Raw genomic sequence first — 25,042 nt, forward strand, 5'->3', positions numbered from 1 at the left:
AGACACCATTAATATTGTAGATATAGCATCTGGCTACAAATTGTGGAACAAGTCATTGAAGTAAAGTTGCTTGAAGTTGAGAAGTTTCCATACTTACATTTCTAACAACGGCTGAGTTGTTTGATAGATCAGCTTCTTTAAATGTAGTTTTATTAATACAATAAGCACACATTACAAAAGTAAATCTCAAGAGAAAGATGCTAGTTTCTCTTCATATCCTAACTCCAATGGCAGATTTCAAGCCTTCTTATTCTCAAACCATGTGTGCAATTTGCTCCTAATGTCTACTCAAGGAAATCTTCAACAGAGTTGAATCATTAATTCTTCTCTTTACTCTGGCATTCGTTATGTGTTTGAGCATATGTGCCCTTCCTTTTATCTCCATCAGTGATATTTTGCACACAAAAAGGAGTAGGGCCAGGCAACAATAAATCAGAATACCCCAAAAAAGGTGGCTATAGCAAAAATTAAAAACAGCCCTCCACCCAAGTAGCCAACCTGATGGAAGAAAAAATGAGTTAAATTATATATTAAATTAAAAATAAAAGCATTCAATGCCAAATCAGGTTATGACTCATACCAGTTTTTCAGAAATGTAATTAGCAAGGAATGCTCCTCCAAGAATGGCAATAGAGGTTGCAAGTAGGTGACCAGCAATGGCTCCACTTGCCACACCCCAAGGAGACTGCAAAGAATAAGATATTACTGAGGTTAAAATATTAAGCAAGAGAAATTATGAGTTATCACAGAATTTAAAAGTAAACCTGAGCAGCCCCGAGCGCAATCGTCGCAAGCATTGAGCGATCTCCCCATTCCTAGGAAATTCCAGTTACTAAATTAGAATTCATGCCTGAGAACATTAACCAATATAAATGCTTGTTTCTAAAAATGAGCTGTTGATTAATCACTACTAACAACTTGAAATTTGAAGTTCAGCTGGTAAATAATTATTTATAGGGCATTCAGACATAAAATGGATCAAAAGTACCAAGTAGCAATTTGAGGGTACCTATATTTATGGAGATCAGTGAGAACATTTTGGGAAAATGGCATGCAACTATTTGTACGATGTTCATAATGCATTAATACACATTGCAGTTCTATAATGATGATTTTCCAATCAGAAATATATGCTAAACTGTTGCCCAATACAAAGGATAAGAGAAATGGAGCCTTACAGCAAAAAATACAAGGCTGAATGATTTCCAGATAATCTCAAGTGGATTTGAGAGCCGTTTGGACATCTGAAGATATTTTGGAAATACGTGATTAAAGGGTGTAAATGACAGTTAAATTGCCAATATCAAGGTAAAATAATTTAACCATATATGCCTGTCTTGCATAAATTATTGCGTTTTTGCGCATCATAAAACTTGATCAGAAAATTCATATCTGAAAAGATGTCCAGGACTCAAGTTATACATAGGATTCAAACCTTTTCTTTCACAAGCTCCTCTGCTTCAGCAAGTTCATCAAGTTCAGGACTACTGTTATCACCATTCTTAGCCACATCGGATGGAAGAACCCACGCATCTTTTATTGACTTTAGGCCGAAAAACAAAAGAAGAGTTACGGCTGCATATTCTCCAATTGGCAATGCTGTACGTAGATGCCACACAAAGCAGAATATTAGCTATCACCAAATGATCCAGATCAACTTTCCCCCCAGGTCAAAAAGAGAATAGTACAGATTACCTAAAAGCATGAGTATTTAATAAAATTTGAACAAACACTAAACGAAAATTACCGCATATAGACATCAGATATTACTGTCCAATGTGAAAAGTACAGCGAATAATGAAGACGTATTGACAGTCTGAAAAGCAAAAGCTACTTACTGCAGATGAACAGATTTCAAGGTAAATTACACTTCCCTCGCCTGAAAGATTAATATGTTCTACACTTCAATCGATTTTAATGTGAATGAGCCTCTTATGGGCAATTTTTTTCACTCTGCGACTCTGAGCATCATCAACAGCTAGTTTTAAACCCATACTATCAACTCTGGGACTTTGGGTTGAAGCAACCTTTCTACATGTGGATTGGAAGATTTATAAAGGTCATTGTGTTCTTGAAATACAAGCACAGTCAGGGTGATCACACTCTTTGAACATTCACATGAAGGAAAACTCATTATTCTTCTTTTCTACATCGACGACATCATAATAACTGAGGAAGATATAATTGAGAAACGACTACAATAGTAAAGGCTAAAAGATGAATTTGAAATTGAAGAACTTGGGTAGATGAAGTACTTTATTGGGATAAAGGTTGTCTATTCAAAACAGGATATTTTATCTCTTAAAGGAAATATGTCATTGATGGTCCTGGATAGCGGGCTGCTCACTACTCTATATATCCCTTGAGGACTTCAATTAGTAGATGTGTTAACTAAGGGACTTCCCACTGAGAGATTTCAAGATCTCACTAACAAGCTCGGAAATGATAGTATTCCATTCACCAGCTTGAAAGAGAGTGTTGTAAATATAAAAGGAAAAAGTGTGCAATAAGTAAAAATTTGATAGGACATATTTGTGATAGAGTATAGGTAAGGCATACTTTTTTCTTATTTGTTTCCTTTTACTTAGCTCCTTATTAGGAAAGTAATTACACATATCCACCTAAATATTGTAACACTTTGTACAGATCAATAATATTCAGATTTCCAAACTTTCAACTCAAAATAGATTACTATAAATCATTACTTCGGTATTATGCATTGCCTATAATGTTGAGTCAAATTCCTCCATTCCAGAGACATAAGAAAATACAGTAAATCTGACCAGGATGAGGAATACCATATTATACAACTTACTTGTCTGGAACTGTGCAGGCACTGATTGAAAGATTCGCCCAATTACAACTGATAGGACTGACATGAGTGCAAGAGCACCCATTGACCCCAATAGGACCTGGTCAATATATAAAAAATCGGTTAAAATATACAAATTTATGTTACAAAATATAAATTACCCTGAGTTATGGTAATCAGTAAGTTAAAACCATGAGTGTTGAAAAGTAAAACAGTCCCAAAATGAGGATTGTGCTAGTTACCAGTAAAAGATGTTCTTTCATGATTAAAACTATCCAATTCACAAACAAGTTATACAACGCAGGAAGGAAAAATGATGGCTGCTACAGAAGTTACTAGATGTAGATTCAGGCATGGTTTATATAGAAAAAGTAATTGAGTAAGATTGTTTGCCTAGGTTTGAACAAAGATCTCTTATTAAATGTCAGATATTGCAGAAAATCTCAGAAATTGCATAATCAGTATATTATTACTTCCTTGTGCTGTTGATTACAAAATGACAATATATATACGGAATTAGGGAAAGAACTGTGTTGTAAATATTGAAGATATATGTTACTATTTTTTTCCTTTATTGGTCAGTTTATGTTTCCTTATTTCTTAGGAGTTAAGACCCATTAGTTTCTCCATAAATATTGTAACCCTTTGTACCTATATTTTTACGAACGCAAGAATATTTTACCATTTTTTCTCTTTTCAAGTTGGTCTTGGAGCCTCTGCTTCCGCTAAACCCCTAAGTCTGCCTACAGAGCAGCTGTCTGCCTCCCGTCGCAGTTTCCGCCTATCGTGCGGGACTGTTCTTCGCCTTTAGTGTGCTTTTCACTAGCCGTGCTTTGATTGTGTCAGTTCTGGTCCCATTCCAATCGCTGCCATAGTCGTCAGACACCGTAAGCTGCCACTGGAAAAATTTTCATGCGACGTTTCCGACCATCCTTTGCCTTCACTTCGTTCAACGGACATCATTTGGATCGCAGATTCAATTTTTTGGCTTTCTTGAACCTCCATTACTCAAATCTGATCTTTTCATCACTGTTTGGGATTCTTGGAGACTACATTGACTTCCATGGTAATTACGTCCATGGGATGTTCGTGCATCCACTGTAAGGGGTCTGGACACACAAAAGACGTGCTTTCGCCTTCATGGGAAGCAACAAGTTCTAGACAAGCTTAGTAAAATATCCCCATATGTGACTATTCGATGAGGAGAGTTGGAGCAAATTAAGGCCATTGCTGATACTTTTAGTATCCCTCATGACACTTGTTCTTTGTCTATGTTTGGTAAGATCACACACCCTACATCTCTTCTTGCCTCTTACACTGATTTCAAAAATTCATGGATTATAGATTCTGGTGCAACTAATCATAAGACTTATCTAGCTGAGCCGTTTCTTTCATATCACCCTACTAGTGGTATCCCACAAATCAGTTGTGGGTTCTAGTAACATTCAAATTCAACCCTCCTTGTTTTTAAAAAAATTCTTCATGTTTCTCAGCTCTCCACCAATCTTATCTCCATTCATATGCTATCATCCTCCAAGTCATAAGTTCTTTGTCTCCATGGATGTCACTTTCCATGAATGAGTCATATTTCCCTCGTCCTCACCTTCAGGGGGAGAATAATTCAGAAGTTTCATCCATTTTCTCCTTTGAGTCTGAACCTCCCTTACATGAGCCATACCTCCTGAGTCGGTCTTTCTTCCCCAAGCGCTCCAGAAGTTGATAACAAGCAAGAAGACTTAGTTGATGAGGCTTACTTAGTTGATGAGTCCAACAATTCATCTGATACTTCAAGTGAGATGTTTCCTATCGATCAAAAGAAGGTACAGAAAGCTAGGACACCGGAACTACTATATCAAAGGAGGAAGCAATCCACACTGCCCCACCAATAACTGCAATTGTCTGAACCTCTAGTAATTACTGAATGCACTACTTCTATTTCTAAGCCTGATATTATAAACACTAATGATTTACCCATCACACTAAGGAAAGGGAAAAAATCATGTACCCAACACCCTATTTCTCATTATGTCTCTTCTAAGAACCTTTCTATGCAATAGAGAAGTTTTATGTTGATTCTATTTCAATCCCAAAATTAGTGCACGATGCATTAAAAGATGAAAATTGGGTTCAAGCCATGCATGATGAGATGAATTCCTTAAAGAAGAATAAAACATAGGAAATTCTTGACAGACCAAATTGGGATCCAAATGGGTTTATACTTTAAAATATAACTCTGACGGTACTCTTGACATGTATAAAGCGGGATTAGTAGCTAAGGGTTACACACAGAGATATGACATTGATTATGAGGAAACATTTGCTCCGATAGCCAAAATGAACAGTGTGAGAGCTTTATTGTCCCTTGCTGCTCACTATAATGGACTTAAATCAATTTGATGTGAAGAATGCATTCCTCAATGGCGAACTAGAAGAGGAGATTTATACGGAGATCCCACGGGAATTTGACTCCACAAATGGAGAAAACAAAGTATGCAGGTTGAAGAAAGCTCTGTATGGTTCAAAGCAATCTCCACGTGCTTGGTTTGAGAGATTTACCAAGGTTATGGTGTCATTGGGATACAGGCAGAGTCAAGGAAATCACACACTCTTCTTTAAACACTTCCAAGGAGGTAAGATCACTATTATCCTAGTTTATGTTGATGACATTATTATCATAGAGGATAATATAGTTGAGAAACGTGTTTTGCAAGAGAATTTAACTGATGAATTTGAAGTCCAAAATCTTAGGAAATTGAGATATTTTCTTGGGATTGAGATAGCCCATTCACGAGAAGCTATCTTTATTTGTCGAGAAAGTATATCCGTGACCTTAAAGAAACGAGAAAGCTTGGGTGCAAACCTTTCAGTACTCCAATTGAGCAAAATCACAAGCTATGGAATGAAGAGGAGAGTCCTCCAGTTGACAAAGGGCAATACCAACAGCTAGTGGGAAGATTGATATATTTTGCTCATACTAGACCTGATCTAGCTTATGCAGTTAGCATTGTCAGTCAATTCATGCATGACACAAAGGAGAAACACATGCACGCAGTAGACAGAATTCTCCAGTATCTTAAGGCCACTACAGGCAGAGGACTACTATTCCGGAGAGGGGGGAATCTATATTTGGAAGTATATACTGACGCTGATTATGCTGGGTCCGTAATGGACCGACGTTCAACCTCTGGCTACTGTATGTTTTTACGTGGGAACTTGATAACATGGAGAAGTAAAAAGCAAAATGTGATGGCCAGAACTAGCGCTGAGGCGGAATTTTGAGCCATGGTCCAAGGCATTTGTGAATTATTATGGCTAAAGATTATCCTATATGATCTTAAAATAAGATGTAAAGGACCTAAAAAGTTGTTGTGTGATAATAAATCAATCTTCCGTATAGCTCACAACCCCGTTCAACAAGACAGAACAAAGCATATTGAGATCAACTGTCACTTCATTAAAGAAAAACTAGACAATAGACTAATTACTACACCTTACATTCTCTTTGGTCGTAAAATAGCAGATGTCTTAACCAAGGGACTTCTTACAAAGGCACAAACAGATTTAAAGAACTTACTGACAAGCTAGAATTCATAAATATACATTCTTCAGCTTGAGGGGAAGTGTAGTAAATATGGAAGATATTTGTTATTATTTGTTTCCTTTATTGGTCGGATTATGTTTCCTTATTTCTTATGATTTGGGTTCATTCATTTAGACCCATTAGTTTCTCTATAAATATTGTAACCCTTTGTACCTATGTTTTTACGAAAGCAATAATATTTTACTAGTTTTTCTCTTTTCAAGTAACTGTAAACTAATCTAGGCATAAAAATAGGAGCTACACCTAGCTGTATATAAAAAACTCTTATTCCCATTGTTGCTCAAAATTAGGAACAAATTCTACCACAAAATCAAGAACGTATTCTGCCACTATTCCTGAAATTTAGGCTCAAAATTAGGAACCTATCTATTCCTAAAAACAAGGATAGAAATCATGAACTAATCATCGACAAACTAAATACGGCTTTCTCACACTCCTCAAGCTGGTTAATAGGCATTCTCCATTCCCAGCTTGGATGCTGGACAGCTTAATCCCTTGGCTGAGTATATAAGCCAATTGTCCATGTGTACTCACATAGGGTGTGCAAATGAATCCACTCTAAAGCTTTTCCTTGATAAAAAGTCTATCAACCACAATGTGCTGTGTGAAAATGTAGTACTGGATTGTGGGCTATGCTAATAGCAGACTTATAATGACAGTATAGTTGCATTGGTTCCTCCAACTTAATCTTCAAGGATAACCTTGAGCCATTGATCTAATTTATGCCTTTGCACTAGATCATGCAACAACATTTTTTTCCCCTCCATGTCACCAGATTTCCCCCTAGGAAGGTACAATACACGGTAATTGATATTCGGTCACTTGGTGACACAACATAGTCTCCATACGTATATGTCTCAAGAAATACTCTTCTATTTGTTTTTTTAAATGAAATACCTATTTCCCAGATGTCCCCTTGAGATGCCCTGGTCTTGTGTAGGATAGATAAATAAGTCTTCCCACCAGCCGTTGATACATTTCACTGTCTATGCAGCATCTTTTGTGCTGGTCCAAGCCTAAAGTTTGGAGCTATGTATGCTAGCTGGTTTGCATGCTGTTTTGTCAGTTTCCTTAAGAAGATCCGTGACATTTTTGTTGGGAGATGCAATTTTCATGTCTAGAATGAGCAACTTCAATTCCCAAAAAATACTTCAGCCTCCTTAGTGTGTTGATCCCAAATTCCTTAGCTAAACATTGGCTCAAAATTGGTTTTTCCTTAACATAATTTCCAGTCCCAATTATGTCATCAACACCCACCAGAAGTGTTGTAACTCCCCTTGAAGAAGAATGTTTTACACTCAAGGGTGTGGTCTCTTGGCTTTTCTTATATCCTATAGTCAACATAACTCTTGCAAACCAAGCTTATGGTGATTGTTTGAGGCCATACAAGGCCTTCTTCGATATACACACCATGTAAGCATTCAAGTTCCTTCCATAGACAGGTGCAATATCGATCTACATTTCTTCATCAAGATCTCTATGTGAGAAGGCACTCTTGACACCAAATAATTGCAAGTCTCAACGATAATTAGCTGCTAATGCTAACAAAATTATGATTGTATTCATCTTTGCAACTGGTGCAAATGTCTCTTAGTAGTCAATCTATAAGGTATCAAGATCAACACAAACACAGATAACATAAGCAATAGTATAGATTGTTGTTTTCTGGTATCAAAGTGATGCCAAAATGGAGAATTGAATGATTACAATGATAAAGAAGGAAACAACAATAGGGATAGTTTCAAAGCATTCAAGAGGGTTTGATATCTCCTATACTCTCCTCTACTAACAAGCTACCTATACCATTCTCCCCTTTCCTCTTTTAAACAACCTTTCCCACTAGGTTGTTATAACAGCTCACACTTGATCCCCCTCTCCAAATGCAGTCTCACATCTTGAGTTAGTTATGAGAATTAGATTCCCTATGGTTATGCATACAGCACACCTTTGTGATGGGTGGTTGCGTAGCAATGCTCCCCCCAAAACTTAACCTTGTCGGAAACTAGGAAAATGCACCTGAATTGAAACTACAGAGATTCCATAAATTCTTGAATGAGGATAATCCTTGCCACTTGATCAAAACTTCATGAGCCCTTTCACTCGAAGTATGATAATGGAGGACCTCTTCAGGATAGACCATGAGCTCCAAGTCTTCGGTCAACATGGGTGGAAAAGGCTCGGTTTACTATGATGCTGACAAAGCCTTCTTCAGCAATGACACATGGAAAGAGGGGTGAATTCTACACTTAGTGGGCAGGTCCAGCTTATTGGCAGCCGTGTCAATCTTCTCCAACACTTAGTAAGGTTCATAGAACCTTGGGCTGAGTTTTCTGTTTACCCTTGTTAGAGATATAATATATAAAACCATTAATGTGACTTTCACTTAACAGCTTAAGTTGTTAGATTGTGTTGGGGTTCCATTTGCAAGGTATGGGACTTGGAGTCCCACATTGGTTGTATGAGCAACTAATGTGGGGTTTATAAGGTTTTGGGCACTCTCACCCTTTGAGCTAGCTTTTGGGGTGGTGCATCTTAAGGTCTCATCAAATGGTATCAGAGCATCCATCACGTGGAGTTGTGCGTGGGGGCACGCACTAGGGAAGCGTGGTGGAATGTTGGGGTTCCATTTGCAAGGTATGGGACTTGGAGTCCCACATTGGTTGTATGGGAAACTAATGTGGGGTTTATAAGGCTTTGGGCACTTCCATCCTTTGAGCTAGCTTTTGGGGTGGTGCTATGATACCATTTAATGAGACCTTGAGATTGCACCACCCCAAAAGCTAGCTCAAAGGATGGGAGTGCCCAAAGCCTTATAAACCCCACATTAGTTGCCCATACAACCAATGTGGGACTCCAAGTCCCATACCTTACAAATGGAACCCCAACATTCCACCACGCTTCCCTAGTGCGTGCCCCCACGCACAACTCCACGTGATGGATACTCTGATACCATTTGATGAGACCTTGAGATGCACCACCCCAAAAGCTAGCTCAAAGGGTGAGAGTGCTCAAAGCCTTATAAATCCCACATTAGTTGCCCATACAACCAATGTGGGACTCCAAGTCCCATACCTTGCAAATGGAACCCCAACAGATTGAAATGGTTCTCTACATAGTATTAGAGTCTCTGTGATCAAGTGATAACGAGTTTGATACACACCATGTCTCTTGGTGTGAACTTCGAACAAAGAGTCATTAGAGAAGGCTGGCAGACATAGAAGCTAGAGTAGGAGGGAAAGACAAGAATTGCAGAAAATTGCAAAGAAGAAGTCGAGATTAAACAACAAAGATTGGTGGCATTGTAATTGGTGGCAATGAAGGCCAGCCGAGGAAGAAAGGAGCTCAAAAAACAGTAGTGGAAACAGAGACAGTCCCAGATCGGAACTGGTTTGATCCCATGTCAGAAATTGCTGAATCTGTATATTATTACTGTAAAGAACCTTGGGATACACCACCCCAAAAGCTAGCTCAAAGGGTAGAAGTGCCCAAGGCCTTATAAACTCCACATTAGTTGCACATACCACCAATGTGGGACTATATATCTCGACACGCCCCCTCACACGAGCCCATTGGGCTTGAAGAGTGGACGATGCAACAGGCCCAGCCTACCTGTGCTAAGAAAAGCCACAAGAGAAAGTGGGGGGCGACGAGGCCATGATACCATGTAAAGAACCTTGGGATACACCACCCCAAAAGCTAGCTCAAAGGGTGGAAGCGCCCAAGGCCTTATAAACTCCACATTAGTTGCACATACAACCAATGTGAGACTATATATCTCAACAATTACATCCTTGCGTTGTTGACTACAAGATGGCACTATATATATATATGGAATTAGGGAAAGAACTGTACATTAATCTAGGCCTAGAAAATAGGAGTTATACCTAGCTGTACATAAAAAATTTGTCTGCGATTGTTGCTCAAAATCAGGAACAGATTCTGCCACTGTTCCTAAAATTCAGGCACTTGTCTATTCCTAAAAATCAGGCCAGCAATCAAGAACTGATCACCAACAAACTAAACACAGCTTGGTCAAAGTAATAATATGGGTACAATCAATTAGGGAGCTGATAGGTAAAGAAATTAATTTGGGAAGGTGTGCTGGTTCAAAAAATCGCCGGAAAAGGTCTCTGGTGGCCAAAACAGTGACGGACGGTGGTTCTGGTGGCGGTCGGAGATGCTGACATGTACGGAAATTAATCTGAAGGAGCTTACAGCCCTAGATGGCTTGCCGGAAGGACACGCGGCAACGAAAAGAAAACTCCTAAGCAGTGGGCTTAGGTTTTAAAGCGAAAACGAGGTTTTAAGCGAAAGCGAGGGTCCCCAGAACAAAAGAGCTCTGATACCAACTTGAATATAAAATAATATGTTGTGTATTAAACTTATACAAAGAGTTACAATATATAAAGACCCTAATGGGCTTAAGTGAGAAGCCCAGACCTAATCCAAATCCTAAATAAGAAAAGAATATTTACAAATAGGAAAGTAATCTATACAAATCTAAAGCAAATCTATACATATTATATTTTATTGTAAATAATAGAATTATTTTATTATTATTTTGTAATAGTTAGAATACTCTATAAGTGTATTTGAGCTTAGCCCATTAGGTTTTTTTAGTCTCTTTAAATAGAGAACTATTGTACAAATATTATACAATTCAATTATATACAAATCTTCTTTTCTAGTTGGTATCAGAGCTCTCGATTCTGAGGGCTCTGCTTCCGCAAATCTACTACCTCTAAAAACTAAACCCTTTTGCCTCTCGCCGCCGCCGGAAAAAAATTTCTGAGGACCTTTTGGACTGTGAGGACCCTTTTTTCACTCTGTTTTCTTAGATCTATCATTCTACGGAGGTTTCTTTTTCATCAGACGACCGGAACAACTCAAGAAAAAAAAAACGTATTGTTCATCGCGCGCACTGTTCACCGGTACTGTTCACGCGACACTGTTCATCACGCATTGTTCACCGGGTACTGTTCACCGAAAAAAAGAAGGAAAAATTTATTTTATTTTTCTGATCAACTATGTTTGGTAAGATCACACACCCTACATCTCTTCTTTCATCTTGCACTCATTTAAAAAATTCATGGATTATGGATTCTGATGCAACTGATCATATAACCTGTCTAGCTGATTCTTTTCTTTCATATCACCCTACTAGTGGTATCCGTACTATAGCTGTAGCTGATGGATCCCACAAATCAGTTGTGGGTTCTTGTAACATTCAAATTCAACCTTCTTTATTTTTAAAGAATGTTCTTTATGTTCCTCAGCTCTCTACCAATCTTATCTCCATTTATAAGCTTACAACTGACATGAATTGTGTTGTCACCTTTTTTCCTACCCATTGTGTTATTCAGGATATCACCACGGGGAGGACGGTTGGAGTTGCTAAGGAGCAAGGTGGGTTGTACTATCTCATTCCAGAGCATGCTACAAGGGATACCGGGAATCAATTATTAATGAGTCATCACCCGTCTACTTCATTCTCACAGATTTTGCTTCATCACAAACGCCTGGGGCACCCGTCATTTGGCTTATTGAAGTCAATGTTTCCTTCTTTGTTTAAGGATCAGGCAATTGACTCCTTCCATTGTGATGTTTGTGAGCTTGCGAAACACCATCGTGTGCCCTTTCCTTCAAGTTCAATAAAGAGCATTGAGCCATTTACTCTTGTCCATTAAGATGTTTGGGGCCCGTCTAAGGTAAATAATATTTCAGGTGCTAGGTGGTTTGTTTCTTTTATTGATGATTGCACTCGGGTGACATGGATATTCTTGATGAAAGACAAATCAGAAGTACCAGAATTGTTTATTCGATTTTATCAAATGACCGAGACACAGTTTGGTAAAAGTATTAAGAGATTAAGATCTGATAATGGTACGGAGTATGTCAACCAGCGTCTGTCACAATTCGTTTCAGATAAGGGTATGATTCATGAGCTCACATGCGAGGATACCCCTCAACAGAATGGGGTTGCTGAAAGAAAAAATCGACATTTGCTTGAAGTCACAAGAGCATTATTATTTCAAACATCTGTACCCAACTCTTACTGGGGAGAAGCCTTATTAACTGCAGTCTATTTGATCAACCGCTTGCCTTCCAGAGTCCTTGGACATGTAAGTCCTGTTGATCTCATGACCTCTTTTTTTCCTTCTGTTCCAATTATGCAAAGTTTCTAGTCTCGTATCTTTGGATGTGTTGCCTTCGTCCATATCCATAAACAACATCGGAGTAAATTAGAGCCTAGAGCCCTTAAGTGTGTCTTCCTTGGTTATGCTCCCAACAAGAAAGGATACAAATGTTACCACCCTCCAAGTCGTAAATTTTTTGTCTCTATGGATGTTAGCTTCCATGAATCTGAGTCTTACTTTCTACACCCTCAGCTTCAGGGGGTGAATAGTGTAGAAGCTTAATCCATTTTCTTTGAGTTTGAGTCTCCCTTTCTGTTACCTACATCTTCTACTCCAGTAGTTACACGACATGACAATGAGAAGGAAGACTTAATTGCTGAGGTTGAAAATTCATCTGATTCCTCAAGTGACATGCCTCCTATTGATAGACGGAAAGTACGCAAAGCTGGGACACCTGCACTATTCTACCAAAGAACCCACACTACCCCATCAGCAACTGCAATCGCCTGAACCGCTGGTAAGTACTAAACACACTACTTCTTTTATTCTTGAGCCTGATATTAATTCTGATGACTTACCCATTGCTGTACGAAAAGGGAAAAGGTCTTGTACCAACACCCTATTTCTCATTTTGTCTCCTCTAAGAATCTTTCTCTGCAGCATAGAAGTTTTATTACAGCACTTGACTCCATTTCAATCCCGAAATCAGTACATGAAGCATTAAAGGATGATAATTGGGTCCAAGCCATGTATGAGGAGATGAATGCATTGGAGAAGAATAATACATGGGAAGTTGTTGGCAGACCAAATGGAAAAAGGACAGTAGGGTGCAGATGAGTGTATACTCCGAAGTATAATTCTGATGGGACTCTTGAGAGGTATAAAGCTCGATTGGTAGCCAAGGGATACACACAGACCTATGGCATTGATTACGAAGAAACATTTGCTCCAGTGGCCAAAATGAACACTGTAAGAGTTCTATTGTCCCTCGCTGCTCGTTTTAGCTGGGATTTGAACCAATTTGATGTGAAAAATGTTTTCCTCAATGGTGAATTAGAAGAGGAGGTTTACATGGAGATTCCACCAGGATTAAACTCTACAAATAGAGATAATAAAGTTTGCAGGTTAAAGAAGGCGTTGTATGGTTTGAAGCAATCCACGCGTGCTTGGTTTGGAAGATTTACCAAAGTCATGCTTTCATTGGCATACAAGCAAAGCCAAGGGAATCATACACTTTTCTTTAAACATTCTAAGGAAGGTAAGACCACTATCCTTCTAGTTTATGTTGATGACATTATTATAACAGGGGATGATATAGGTGAGAAATGTGCTCTGAAAAAAAGATTGACTACTGAATTTGAAGTTAAAGATCTTGGAAAACTGAGATATTTTCTTGGGATAGAAGTTGCTCATTCAAAGAAAGGGATATTTATTTGTCAAAGGAAGTATGTTCTTAACCTCCTTAAAGAAGCAGGAAAACTTGGGTGTAAATCTTCCAGTACTCTGATTGAGCAGAATCACAGACTAGAAAGTGAAAATGAGAGCTCTCTAGTTGACAAAGGACAATATCAACGAATAGTGGGAAGATTAATATATCTAGCTCATACTAGACCTGATCTAGCTTATGCAGTTAGTGTTGTTAGTCAATTTATGCATGATCCGAGGGAGAAACACTTGCGAGCTGTGGACAGGATTCTCCAATATCTGAAAGGCACACCAGGTAGAGGACTATTGTTCCAGAGAGGAGGAAACTTATCCTTAGAAGTTTATACAGACGCCGATTATGCTGGATCTGTGACTGACCGACGGTCTACTTCGGGCTATTGTATGTTTCTCTGTGGAAATCTTATAACATGGAGAAGTGAAAAGCAAAATGTGGTTGCTAGATCAAGTGCAGAACCAGAATTTCAAGCTATGGCTCAAGGTATCTGTGAGTTATTATGGCTGAAAATCATTCTAGATGATCTCAAGGTGAGATATGAAGGATCTATGAAGTTACTTTGTGATAACAAGTCAGCTATTTGTATAGCCCACAATCCAGTTCAACACGATCAAACCAAATATATTGAGATTGATCGCCACTTCATTAAAGAGAAACTAGACAGTGGACTGATCACTACTCCATATATTCTTTCTGGTCGTCAATTGGCTAATGTCTTAACCAAGGGTCTTCCTAATGATAGATTTCAAGAACTTACTACCAAGTTGGGAATGATAAATATCCATTCCTCAGCTTGAGGGGGAGTATTGTAAATAATAGAATTATTTTATTATTATTTTGTAATAGTTAGAATGCTCTATAAGTGTATTTGGGCTTAGCCCATTAGGTTTTTTTAGTCTCTTTAAATAGAGAACTCTTGTACAAATATTATACAATTCAATTATATACAAATCTTCTTTTCTAGTTATTTCCTATTCTAACAACTAATTTACAGCAAGCTAATATATTCAGTTGACAATTTACAAATGTATTAAAAATTCTAACACTAGTAAAATAAGAGGCTGCATTCTTGTCATTTCTTGTACATCAAGCCTTAACTACATAGCACAGTAGAGAATCACGTGACATATACAGTAAATACAGGAATTCATTAGTCCTTAAAGTACAAGAGGGAGGAAATAAACCATAACGAGGAACTAAAAATCAGGAAGTCTATAAGCTAACAAAATTAAAACCAAAACAAAGAAAACTAGATATCATCACATCAGTAATGGGATTGAATCCCAGAGACAACAGGGGAAGAGGGAGGAGGGAGACAATTGTTGAGAAAAGAAATCAGAAGACTTACCAATCCCTTCTCATATTGCATTGCCAAGAGTGCAGCAATAAAGAATGTCTGGTCAAAACATAAAAGGCTAACTTTAGGTCCATGAATACATATATGCATAAAGCAATGTATAAAAAATAAACCTGACCAACTCTACCATAGTACATGCATTTTTCGGTATAAGATTTTCGCATTACAAAACTCAAATCACATAAAACACATCCCAGGCAGGATTAAACACAAAACAAAGTAACATTCTAAAATTGTAATCCCAGTTGATATTTTAAAGATAACTGAAAACGTAAATATTCTTATAGTTGTTTATTAAATTTTAATTTGTTAGCTGTAGAAACCGCAACCCCTATTTTGGAGGAAAAGGTGTCTAAGTGGGTTATGCACCAAGGATGTGTTCCCAGTTGTCAGTAGGGAGGACACGTAAGGCACCCATGAAGAATACTTGGGTAGGATAGTATAAGAAGTTCTGGCTGAGAGCCCAAAGGGCTTCCCAAGAAGCGGTAAGTAGCAGCTCTGATGGAGACTATGTATACTGTAGCGTTCTGGTTGGGGGTTGCAAGAGGTAATGACAAGATTTTGAGGGTGATGGTGGAGGGAGCAGTAGAGAAATGATGATTTTCATGGTGGATGAGAAGGAGAGAAGGACAAAAGGAGGAAAGGTGATTTAAAAAGCTCACTTGAGTAATCCTTAACTTAAGAGCATACAAATCCAATGAAAGTGCAGTTCCATAGAGGAAAGGAGTGTTGCTTCTCTAGGGAGGGCATTACCCAGTGTCTTTTGGAGAGCACAAGGTGGTGTCCCTCACCAAGTGCGCTCTAGAAGATTGGCATCTTTGGAGTGCCCCAGCAGAATTTTATCTTTAGAATATTTTATTCCAAAACATCCCCTTCTCTGCAGGAAAGAATATGGTCTTCTGCATAAATTATTGTCTTGTTAATCCCTTAGCACTACTTTATATTCACACGTTATTGATCACTTTCAACTAACCACAAGCTAAAGCCACTTCCAATTCCAAGTATAAAATACACTTATACAAGCTGACAACGGTTTGATCTTTGACATGTTAAGGTGATTTTGGTTGAACATCTGTTGTTATCACCAAGATCTTAGGTAAGTTCCATCTATTTCAACTAAATTATGTTAGAAATATAAATCCCATAATTGAATCTCTTATAGACCCATGAGGGTGTATGTAAAGTGGTTTAACAGGGGATTGAATCATTGCAATCAGGTGGCAAAGGCATAACTAATCTGATAGGGGAGAGAGAGAGAGAGAAGGGAATCTTCAATGAAATTTGTTGTAATTGTTGTATGGGTTAGTTATGTAAGAAGGTCAATGAGGATATATAGTGGTGAGAATGTGAAGTGTAAGGAAGCTGGAATTCAAAATAGGATTTGGGATTGGGAGTGCCCGAGTCTCTCAAACACTTGGGAATTATCTTTTCATTTTGGCATTTTTTCCTTATTTTCCTTATTTCCTTTCATTATCATGTTGCTATATCACTGTTTCTGTATTCTGTTTCACTGAACCAGTAATAAATATCCAGGGTTTCTCTCCATTTTGCTGTGTTTTTGTTCCTGCTTTTACCTCTTCAGTAGATAGCTTCCTATCCGTCTCCACTTAAAAGCTTAAGCTTTCACTAGTGTTGATTCTTGACATGATATCACAACCATGACCAAATGGACAAGAGTTGGATATTTATCACCCTTATTCTTCATAATTAAGTTAATAATCAACACAAGGTAAAATGAACATGTACATTGTCCATGATTCAAGCATAAAAAGCTCTTACGTGAGGGGCGTATTAGAAATAAAAAACCATTCTTGAGCCTCTACCTAACATCTTAAGATTTTAGTCAAGATGTCCTTGACAAACTCAATTTTTCGAATCACTAGGAACTTATTTATGCCTAAATTTATGTTAAGCCTCTAAGAAATAATAGTTTATTAAAAACAAGGATAAAATAAGAAGTTAAGAATGTAAACAACAAGAAACAATAAAAAATATCAGAAAAAATAGTAAATTACCTTGTCCCCAATCTCAGAAACAAATATTAATGTAAATGCAGCAGTAAACCCTGATTTTGCAATTGCTGCTAGAATTGATGAAGGTCCCCCTTTCAAAAAGGCTATCAGTGAAAACACAAGAGCACATCCAAACACCACCAAAGCTATAGAGATAGGATAAGGTATCCGATTAGGAGGTTGAACACTGCCAAACCATAAAATAGATTTACATTAGAATTGTAATAGAGCCATGAATGACAAAGTTATCAACATCAACATCACCTTCATCCCAACCATGAATGATAATAGTATACTTAAAAAAAAATCAATTGAAAATAATTGAATGACATTCCACATGATAATCTGCTGAATATATTGCAGTGAAGAGCTTTTCTCTTTGAATGCATTCCACATGTGTGATATTGTTAAAAGAGTTTGGGAAGGGGGGTGGGGGGGGGGGGGGGCTAAACAACTAATCCTTTATTATTTCCAACTGTTATATGAATATTGCCAATTTTCTCTTCAAATTATTCCCTTTTATAGTATGTAGTTTTGATATTTAAGCTGCAGGAGGAATATATTTTTGCACTTGCATAGATTCATCAGGCTAAGCCAGTAGCAGGCATATGATATGCGTTATATTGCATGGAGAAAAATATTTGCACACACTCAAGCTTTAATTCAATCCAATATAAAGGAGAGGATGAACAAAAACAACATAAAGTGCCCATGCCCCGGTATGCAAGAGTAAAAACACTATAATAAGAGAGAGAAAAAAAAGGATAAAAAGAATCGAAGGGTCAGACTGATAACCAATAATTGAGGTCGAGAGAGGAACCAGGTTTACTGACACAGCTCATGTGGCCAACTTCAGATTTTAAGGTTAGGATTAGGACTGAGGCTTGTCGCCTAGTGTATCAAAAGCTTCAAATTTAATAGCAACATTAATAGTATAACTATGAAGGAAACTATAAGAACAAAAGAGTAAAATCATGGAATTTCCCACATTACTGAATTTTATAAGTATGCATATCTTATATGGCAAGTTTGCTACAATTTCCCGTGTAAAAAATGGGATTTCAAGGGAGATCACAATCATAAAAGAAGCCAATATGCCAACGAAAACAGTGTTAAGACCAAAATTCATATACTGACAAGTTCCTAATGCCACTTGTCATCTCACTAGCACCTTTAAAGGTGAAAATGGCCATCTCTTGCACGACCAATGAAATCAATCAAATGGAACTCACATTTTAGATGAACTGTCATTGATAGGACTTCTTCCAAAGACATTCTGGCTGTCTTTCTCATTATTGCTTCCATAATCTCCAGGTTCAATGCTAACATTAGATGCTTGGGCTTGAATTGTACCACGGGCAAAGCTCAACCTCGATTTCTGTCTGCATCTAACTATATATAGTTTAGGCATAATGTCACTCAGTAAGACACCAAACATAAGTACCAACAATAACATAGTTTATATAAAAAGCTAAGTAGCTAACCATTGCCCAATAAATGTGAGTGCATAAAACCCATAGATAAGATTAGATTCAGATATCTAGGATCAAAATCAGTGGTAAACATATGATTAGCACAACAACTTAGACTATGCATTTATCTCACCAGTATTAGCTACCAAAAAGAATAGCATTGAACTCCAGAGGACAAGAAAACGTTACTTCAAACTACAATTATAAAAAAAAGTAACAATCATCGCACAAAATCTTAAATTTGTTATAACAGCCACTTCAAACAACATAATATTCTTATAAACCACCCAAAAGGTAAATTTTGGATTTGACCCACTTGAATTGGATATCCATCTGAACAGAATCTTGGCAACACAAAAAAGCACACATTCAATTATTGCTTACCAAAAAAAGAAAAGAAAAAGAACTATGTCAACTTTAAAATGAAAGATAAAATCATAACTTCCTGCATAAAATTTCAATCCAAGTAAAACCAAGATGATAAAATTTAAATGGGTAGCAAGAAAACATCATAAATATTGGAAAGAACTTACATGGGGATAAGATGGTGGTTCTAGGGGAATAAGTACAGCATGGTAATGGTAATGCATCCACAACTGCCAACAAAGGAGGAGGCTTCCCCCTAGTAACCAAAGGTGTATGAGGACCTAACCCTTTCATGTTTTACAAATATGCTTCTACAATTTCATTTTTTGCGCAGTTGGGTTTGTGGGTACTGCAAATCTTTGACAACAAAACTCAAATTTTTCAGAAAGTTTGAAACTTGGAATGAAACCAAAAGCTAAGGTTGTGTTGTGTAGGTAGGTGCTACGGGGAGATAGTTCTTGAAGGCTGCCACGTATGAAAAGGGAGATAAATTGACACAGCTTTCTTTTCCTTTTTTTTTTTTTTCTTTGGGTTAAGACTTGAGAGTGTTAATTAAAAAGGTACTGAAAAAAAAAAAAACGGGGGTAAAATTATATTTATTTATTTTTGGGCGATGATAACATATTTCGGAACACCGACCAAAATACCACTGTTCTCCAAGTTTTTTACTTAAATGCCACGCTTATTTTCCAATCTGCCATGGGGGCAAGTTCGCTACCTGTTGTAGCGAATTCGGTTTGCTGACGTGTCACATCTCTAATGGATAACAAGTACCAAGTTAAAAAACAAAATATGGAGTTCGCTACATTGGGTAGCGAACTTGGTGTCCACTAGAAACGTGATACGTCAGAAAATCGAGTTCGCTACACCGGGTAGCGAACTTGCCCCCGTGGCAGATTGGAAAATAACACTGTTCGCGTGACATTTAAGTAAAAAACTTGGTGAATAGTGACATTTTGGTTACTGTTCTATATATTTCTACATTAACGGCTTTTCCATATCTGTTATTGAGTTACAATAATAGTGCTCGTATATATATATATATATATATATATATATATATATATATATATATATATATATACGAAAAATCTAAAATTTAGTCACTGGACTGTCCAGTGAGTGAATTTTGACTATATTCTCCCGCGAGAATATAGTGCAAAAACATTACAATGGTGTTCTGCAGGTGTTCTCTCAGGAGAATATAGGCAAAAAATTTTGTGCACTATATTCTCGCGGGAGAATATAGTGCATTGGACCTAATTTACATCAAGTCACTTGATACTCACTAAACCCATATATATATATATATATATATATATATATATATATATATATATATGGGTTTACATTAAATGCGAGGAATCATAATCATACAAAGGATGAAAGCATTAAATGTAGAGAATCATAACCATAAACTTGTCATTGTTGAACGTAAAGCGGCTGCAGAAATAATTTTACCATATATATATATATGTAGGAAAAAAATATTTAATGTTACTTTAGACAATTTTGTCTAATGTTCACCAAAACGACGTCGTTTTGAGGTTGAAAAATTAAAAAATTAAAATGATAAAGACTATTATAACCCTGAAATAAATTAAAATTACAAATACACCCTGAAATAAATTAAAATTACAAATACACCATGATTTCTGCCCCAAAATGATGTCGTTTCGGCAAACATTAGATAAAGTTGTCTAAAGTAACTTTAGAAAAAATGAACCCTATATATATATATATATATATATATATATATATATATATATATATATATATATATGAGATAAATATTTCTACAGCCATCTTAGATAAGATTATTTACACATCTACCTTTTATAACTATGTACTTCCGGTAGTACATAGTTATAACATTAAAGTTACTCTTTTTTCTCTCCTTATTCACTTTTCAGAATCTATGTTGACGCGGAAAGAGAAAAAATAATAATTTTAATGTTATAACTATGTATTTCCGAGAGTACATAATTATAAAAGTGTATCTGTAAATAACTTTATCTAAAGTTATTGCAGAAATATAAATATATATATACATATAGAAACAGGATCCTTTGACACCAGTGTCAAAATTCAAATTTGACACCTCACCTGAGAGTCATTAGATCAAAAAAGATCAACGATGTCACATGCTTGCAAATCATAGACGTTGATCTTTTTTGATCTAATGGCTCTCAAGTGAGGTGTCAAATTTAAATTTTGACACTGGTGTCAAAGGATCCTGCCTCATATATATATATATATATACACTTGATCACTTATATTTAAAAATTATAATTTATATTAATTTCACTCGTATTTAAGAATTATAATTTATTAGTTATGTTAATTACTAGATACAAGTGGAAAAAAAATAAAAAATAAAACTTTTTATTTTGGTATATAGTTGATAGAAAAAGAACAAAAGAAAAAAATTAAATAGAGGAGGATATTGTCTAAAACATAACTTATAGGTGTTGTTTGGTACATGAATTTTTTTGGGAATCCTAATAAAGTGGAAATGGAGAATTATTTTTTCATGTTTGGTAGGAAGAAGAGTACAAATACTACTAGGAAAAAAAGTTCCCATCATTTTATTTAACACGTCGAATTCCCATTTCTAAATATCATCCAGTCCATGGTATTTTTTTCCCCACGCGATGGGAAAGGATTCACATTTCTGTCGGACCAAAATACCCTATGAAACAAAATCGATTTGTTCTTCCTTGCCCGGAAACATATCGTTGCTCTGAAAAAATCGATTTGCTCTTCTTGGTTCATGAACATCAATTTGCTCTTAAAAAATCAAAACTTTGAATCGATTTGCTCTGAAAAAATTGATTTTCTCTTATGGCAATGATCTTTCTCTTCCTAGTTCATGAACATCAACCAATGGGGGTACTTGGTGATATTTCTAATGGTACGTATATAAGGTTCAGGAATGTTAAAGAAATTTTTCTCCATGTATAAATGCAGATCCCGTTTCAAATTTTTTTTAACATATCTTTTTATTTCATATACAGATACTTCTTCCCAACAAGGAAGAAACCAAGATCGTTTTAACGGTATCCTATGTAATTTGCGCAAGGAGAATTGTAATGATTCCTTTCCATCAAATGGTACGGCAAAATCTTTGGTAGAAGATCTCTTGCAAAATTCCGCATCTTTGCAATCACGTAAGTTTTTTTCGTTAGTCATTCATTTACAACAAACAATAAATCATACATGAATATTCTTATAACTTGATAGGATTTTATTTTTATGCAACAAAAATATTTGAATCCTTTCAATCCAATGTGACAAATTCTTCTTTACGATTTTTTTTATAATTCGATATTTTTTTTGTTTTATTCAAGTAGAATATTTGAATCCCTTCCCTCAAATGGTGTTACAAATCCTTCTGTGGAAAATCTTTCGCCATTTTCTGCCTCCCCAATTCGCAAAAGGTATGACAAAATTTTATGTAGAAAATCTTTCTCCACGGTTAGCATCTCTCGTTGTTCCGTAAAATTTTCTTTTTGACATTGTTTATGTAGAACAACTAAAAGAAATCATACTTCGTTACTTCTTACAAGTTGAGATTTTTTTTATTCAAGCAAACTATTCGAATCCTTTCCCTCCAATGGTGTTACAAATCCTTGCGTAGAAAATCTTTCGCCATTTTCTGTCTCTCCTTCAATTTTCTATATATTAAGTTTTCTTCGTCATTTAATTTTTTTAAAGGGTTCGCTTTTTCTGCAGTTACTGTAGATAAGTTATCTGTCGTAAGCCCAATACGACGTCGTTTTGGGACGAAAATCATGGTATTTTTGTAATTTTAATTTATTTCAGGGTTATAATAGTCTTTATATTTATAATTTTTTAAGATTTCAATACCAAAACGACGTTGTTTTGGGAATAAATGCAGATAACTTTTTTTTTGGTAAGCTGAATGCAGATAACTTATCTGCAGTAACTGCAGAAACATTTTTTCCTTTTTTAAATTGAATACAACAATAATAATTTAGTTTTCTTCGTCATTTTTTTCCAATACTTTATTATTTAATTGTACATTTGGAAATATATTAATGATTTATTTCTTTACTATTGATTGAAAAAATAAAATCATACCATCGATATTTATTTTTAATACTTTATTGCTATATTTTCTATATGTAAATGATTTGTATCTACGTATTCATAAAATAATTACTTTATTTTATGAGTAGATTTTTAATTTATTAGTTTTATAATTATATTTAAAAATCATCTGATAATATAAAATTAAACTCTTCGAGTTAAAATTAATTTTGTATAACAATAGGATTATATTATTATAAGAGCATGAAAAAGTCATCTATCTACCTATATATTAAAAGGGAGTGTCATTCTTTGGCAAGTTTGCTGATGTGTCGCTCTCTCCTTCAATTTCAAGTTTGTGTTCTCACTAGAAAACATTTAAAATCTTTCTTGCTTTAGTAAATTTGCACAATTCAAAATTTAAACTTATTAGGTGAGAAATGAGTTCAGCATTAATTGTTGGCAGATATTTATATTAATATCCTACTACTTTTTTAAAATTTGAATTTTAAATTTGATATAGTGGGAATGGGAAAACAGTTGAACATTTTTTGGGGGCAGATACATCATTTAAAATCCCATTACTTTCTACATTGGAATTGGAAAGTGTATTATTGGATATATTAAAAGGGAGTGTCATTCTTTGGCAAGTTTGCTGATGTGTCGCTCTCTCCTTCAATTTCAAGTTTGTGTTCTCACTAGAAAACATTTAAAATCTTTCTTGCTTTAGTAAATTTGCACAATTCAAAATTTAAACTTATTAGGTGAGAAATGAGTTCAGCATTAATTGTTGGCAGATATTTATATTAATATCCTACTACTTTTTAAAATTTGAATTTTAAATTTGATATAGTGGGAATGGGAAAACAGTTGAACATTTTTTGGGGGCAGATACATCATTTAAAATCCCATTACTTTCTACATTGGAATTGGAAAGTGTATTATTGGAAATGGAAAGTGTATTATTATATATTTTTTCTTAAGAAAGCCTTTAATTGCGTGTATAAATAGGATCATACATGGCTCTCTCTTTTAATATTCACTTTTTATTCACACTTCTTTTTTAAATTTAAAATTTAAAGTTGATATAGGTGGGAAAAGAATTTAAAATCTTTTAGTGGGAGACAACTGTATTAAATTTTAACTATTTTCTACATGGGAATTGTTAACACTCATTTTCAAAAACATTTAATGTTTTTTTCCATATTTATCGAAAAACCAAAAGACCTAAAGAAAAGAGTTCAACATTAATTAGTGGCAGACAAGTTCATTAATATCCCACTTTTTTTAAATTTTGAAATTTGAAGTTACATCTTATAGTGGGAGACAGCTGTATTAAATTTCCTCTATTTTCTACATGGGAATTGTTAACCCTCATTTTAAAAAAAAAACATTGAATACTTTTTACCATATTTATCGAAAAACCAAAAGACCCATAGAAAAAAGATCAGCATTAATTAGTGGCAGACATGTGCATTAATATCCCACTTCTTTGAAAAGGCGAAGAAGGTCATTAGTCGTGTCATTAAAGTAAATGCATTAAAAAAAAGAGATGATTAAAAAATGATGATAGTAAAAAAAAAATTAGAATTTTAATGCTATTATTGATAGCCTTATGTAACATTTGAAATTTTAGTTTTTGATTTTTTTTAAAAAAAACCTAAACAAACAAATTGATTTTTATTTGAAATCCATTAATGTCGGTCATTCGTTCGTGCCATTCAAGTAATTAAATGCATTAAAAACGAGGTGATTAAAAAATAAGGATAGCCAAAAACGTTTGAAATTTTA

The 25,042-nt window shown here is 35.6% G+C and overlaps 1 protein-coding gene across 1 annotated transcript; it reads right to left on the reverse strand.

Annotated features, from left to right (window-relative positions):
- Positions 1 to 19,635, reverse strand: LOC133293529 (protein PAM71-homolog, chloroplastic). Its single transcript, XM_061492100.1, has 10 exons — positions 19,366 to 19,635; positions 18,593 to 18,752; positions 17,364 to 17,547; positions 15,340 to 15,387; positions 2,816 to 2,912; positions 1,436 to 1,599; positions 1,179 to 1,244; positions 765 to 815; positions 581 to 685; positions 1 to 498 (listed from the first exon to the last, which is right to left on the reverse strand). The coding sequence occupies exons 1-10, from the start codon at positions 19,490 to 19,492 to the stop codon at positions 433 to 435; spliced, it is 1,068 nt and encodes a 355-aa protein (XP_061348084.1). The 5' UTR covers positions 19,493 to 19,635; the 3' UTR covers positions 1 to 432.
- Positions 19,636 to 25,042: the final 5,407 nt, after the last annotated feature.

The sequence above is a fragment of the Gastrolobium bilobum genome, unplaced genomic scaffold, assembly GCF_033153095.1.
Source record: "Gastrolobium bilobum isolate Gb01-03AN ecotype WA unplaced genomic scaffold, APGP_CSIRO_Gbil_v1 utg41893, whole genome shotgun sequence".
Taxonomy (NCBI): domain Eukaryota; kingdom Viridiplantae; phylum Streptophyta; class Magnoliopsida; order Fabales; family Fabaceae; genus Gastrolobium; species Gastrolobium bilobum.

Coding starts and splice junctions, on each gene's coding strand:
- LOC133293529 (XM_061492100.1), bottom strand. CDS start 19,492: ATGAAAGGGTTAGGTCCTCATACACCTTTGGTTACTAGGGGGAAGCCT. Junction 15,388..17,363: donor TTTCTGAGATTGGGGACAAG/GTAATTTACTAT, acceptor TGTTTTGACCAG/ACATTCTTTATTGCTGCACT. Junction 1,245..1,435: donor AGGAGCTTGTGAAAGAAAAG/GTTTGAATCCTA, acceptor AAATATCTTCAG/ATGTCCAAACGGCTCTCAAA.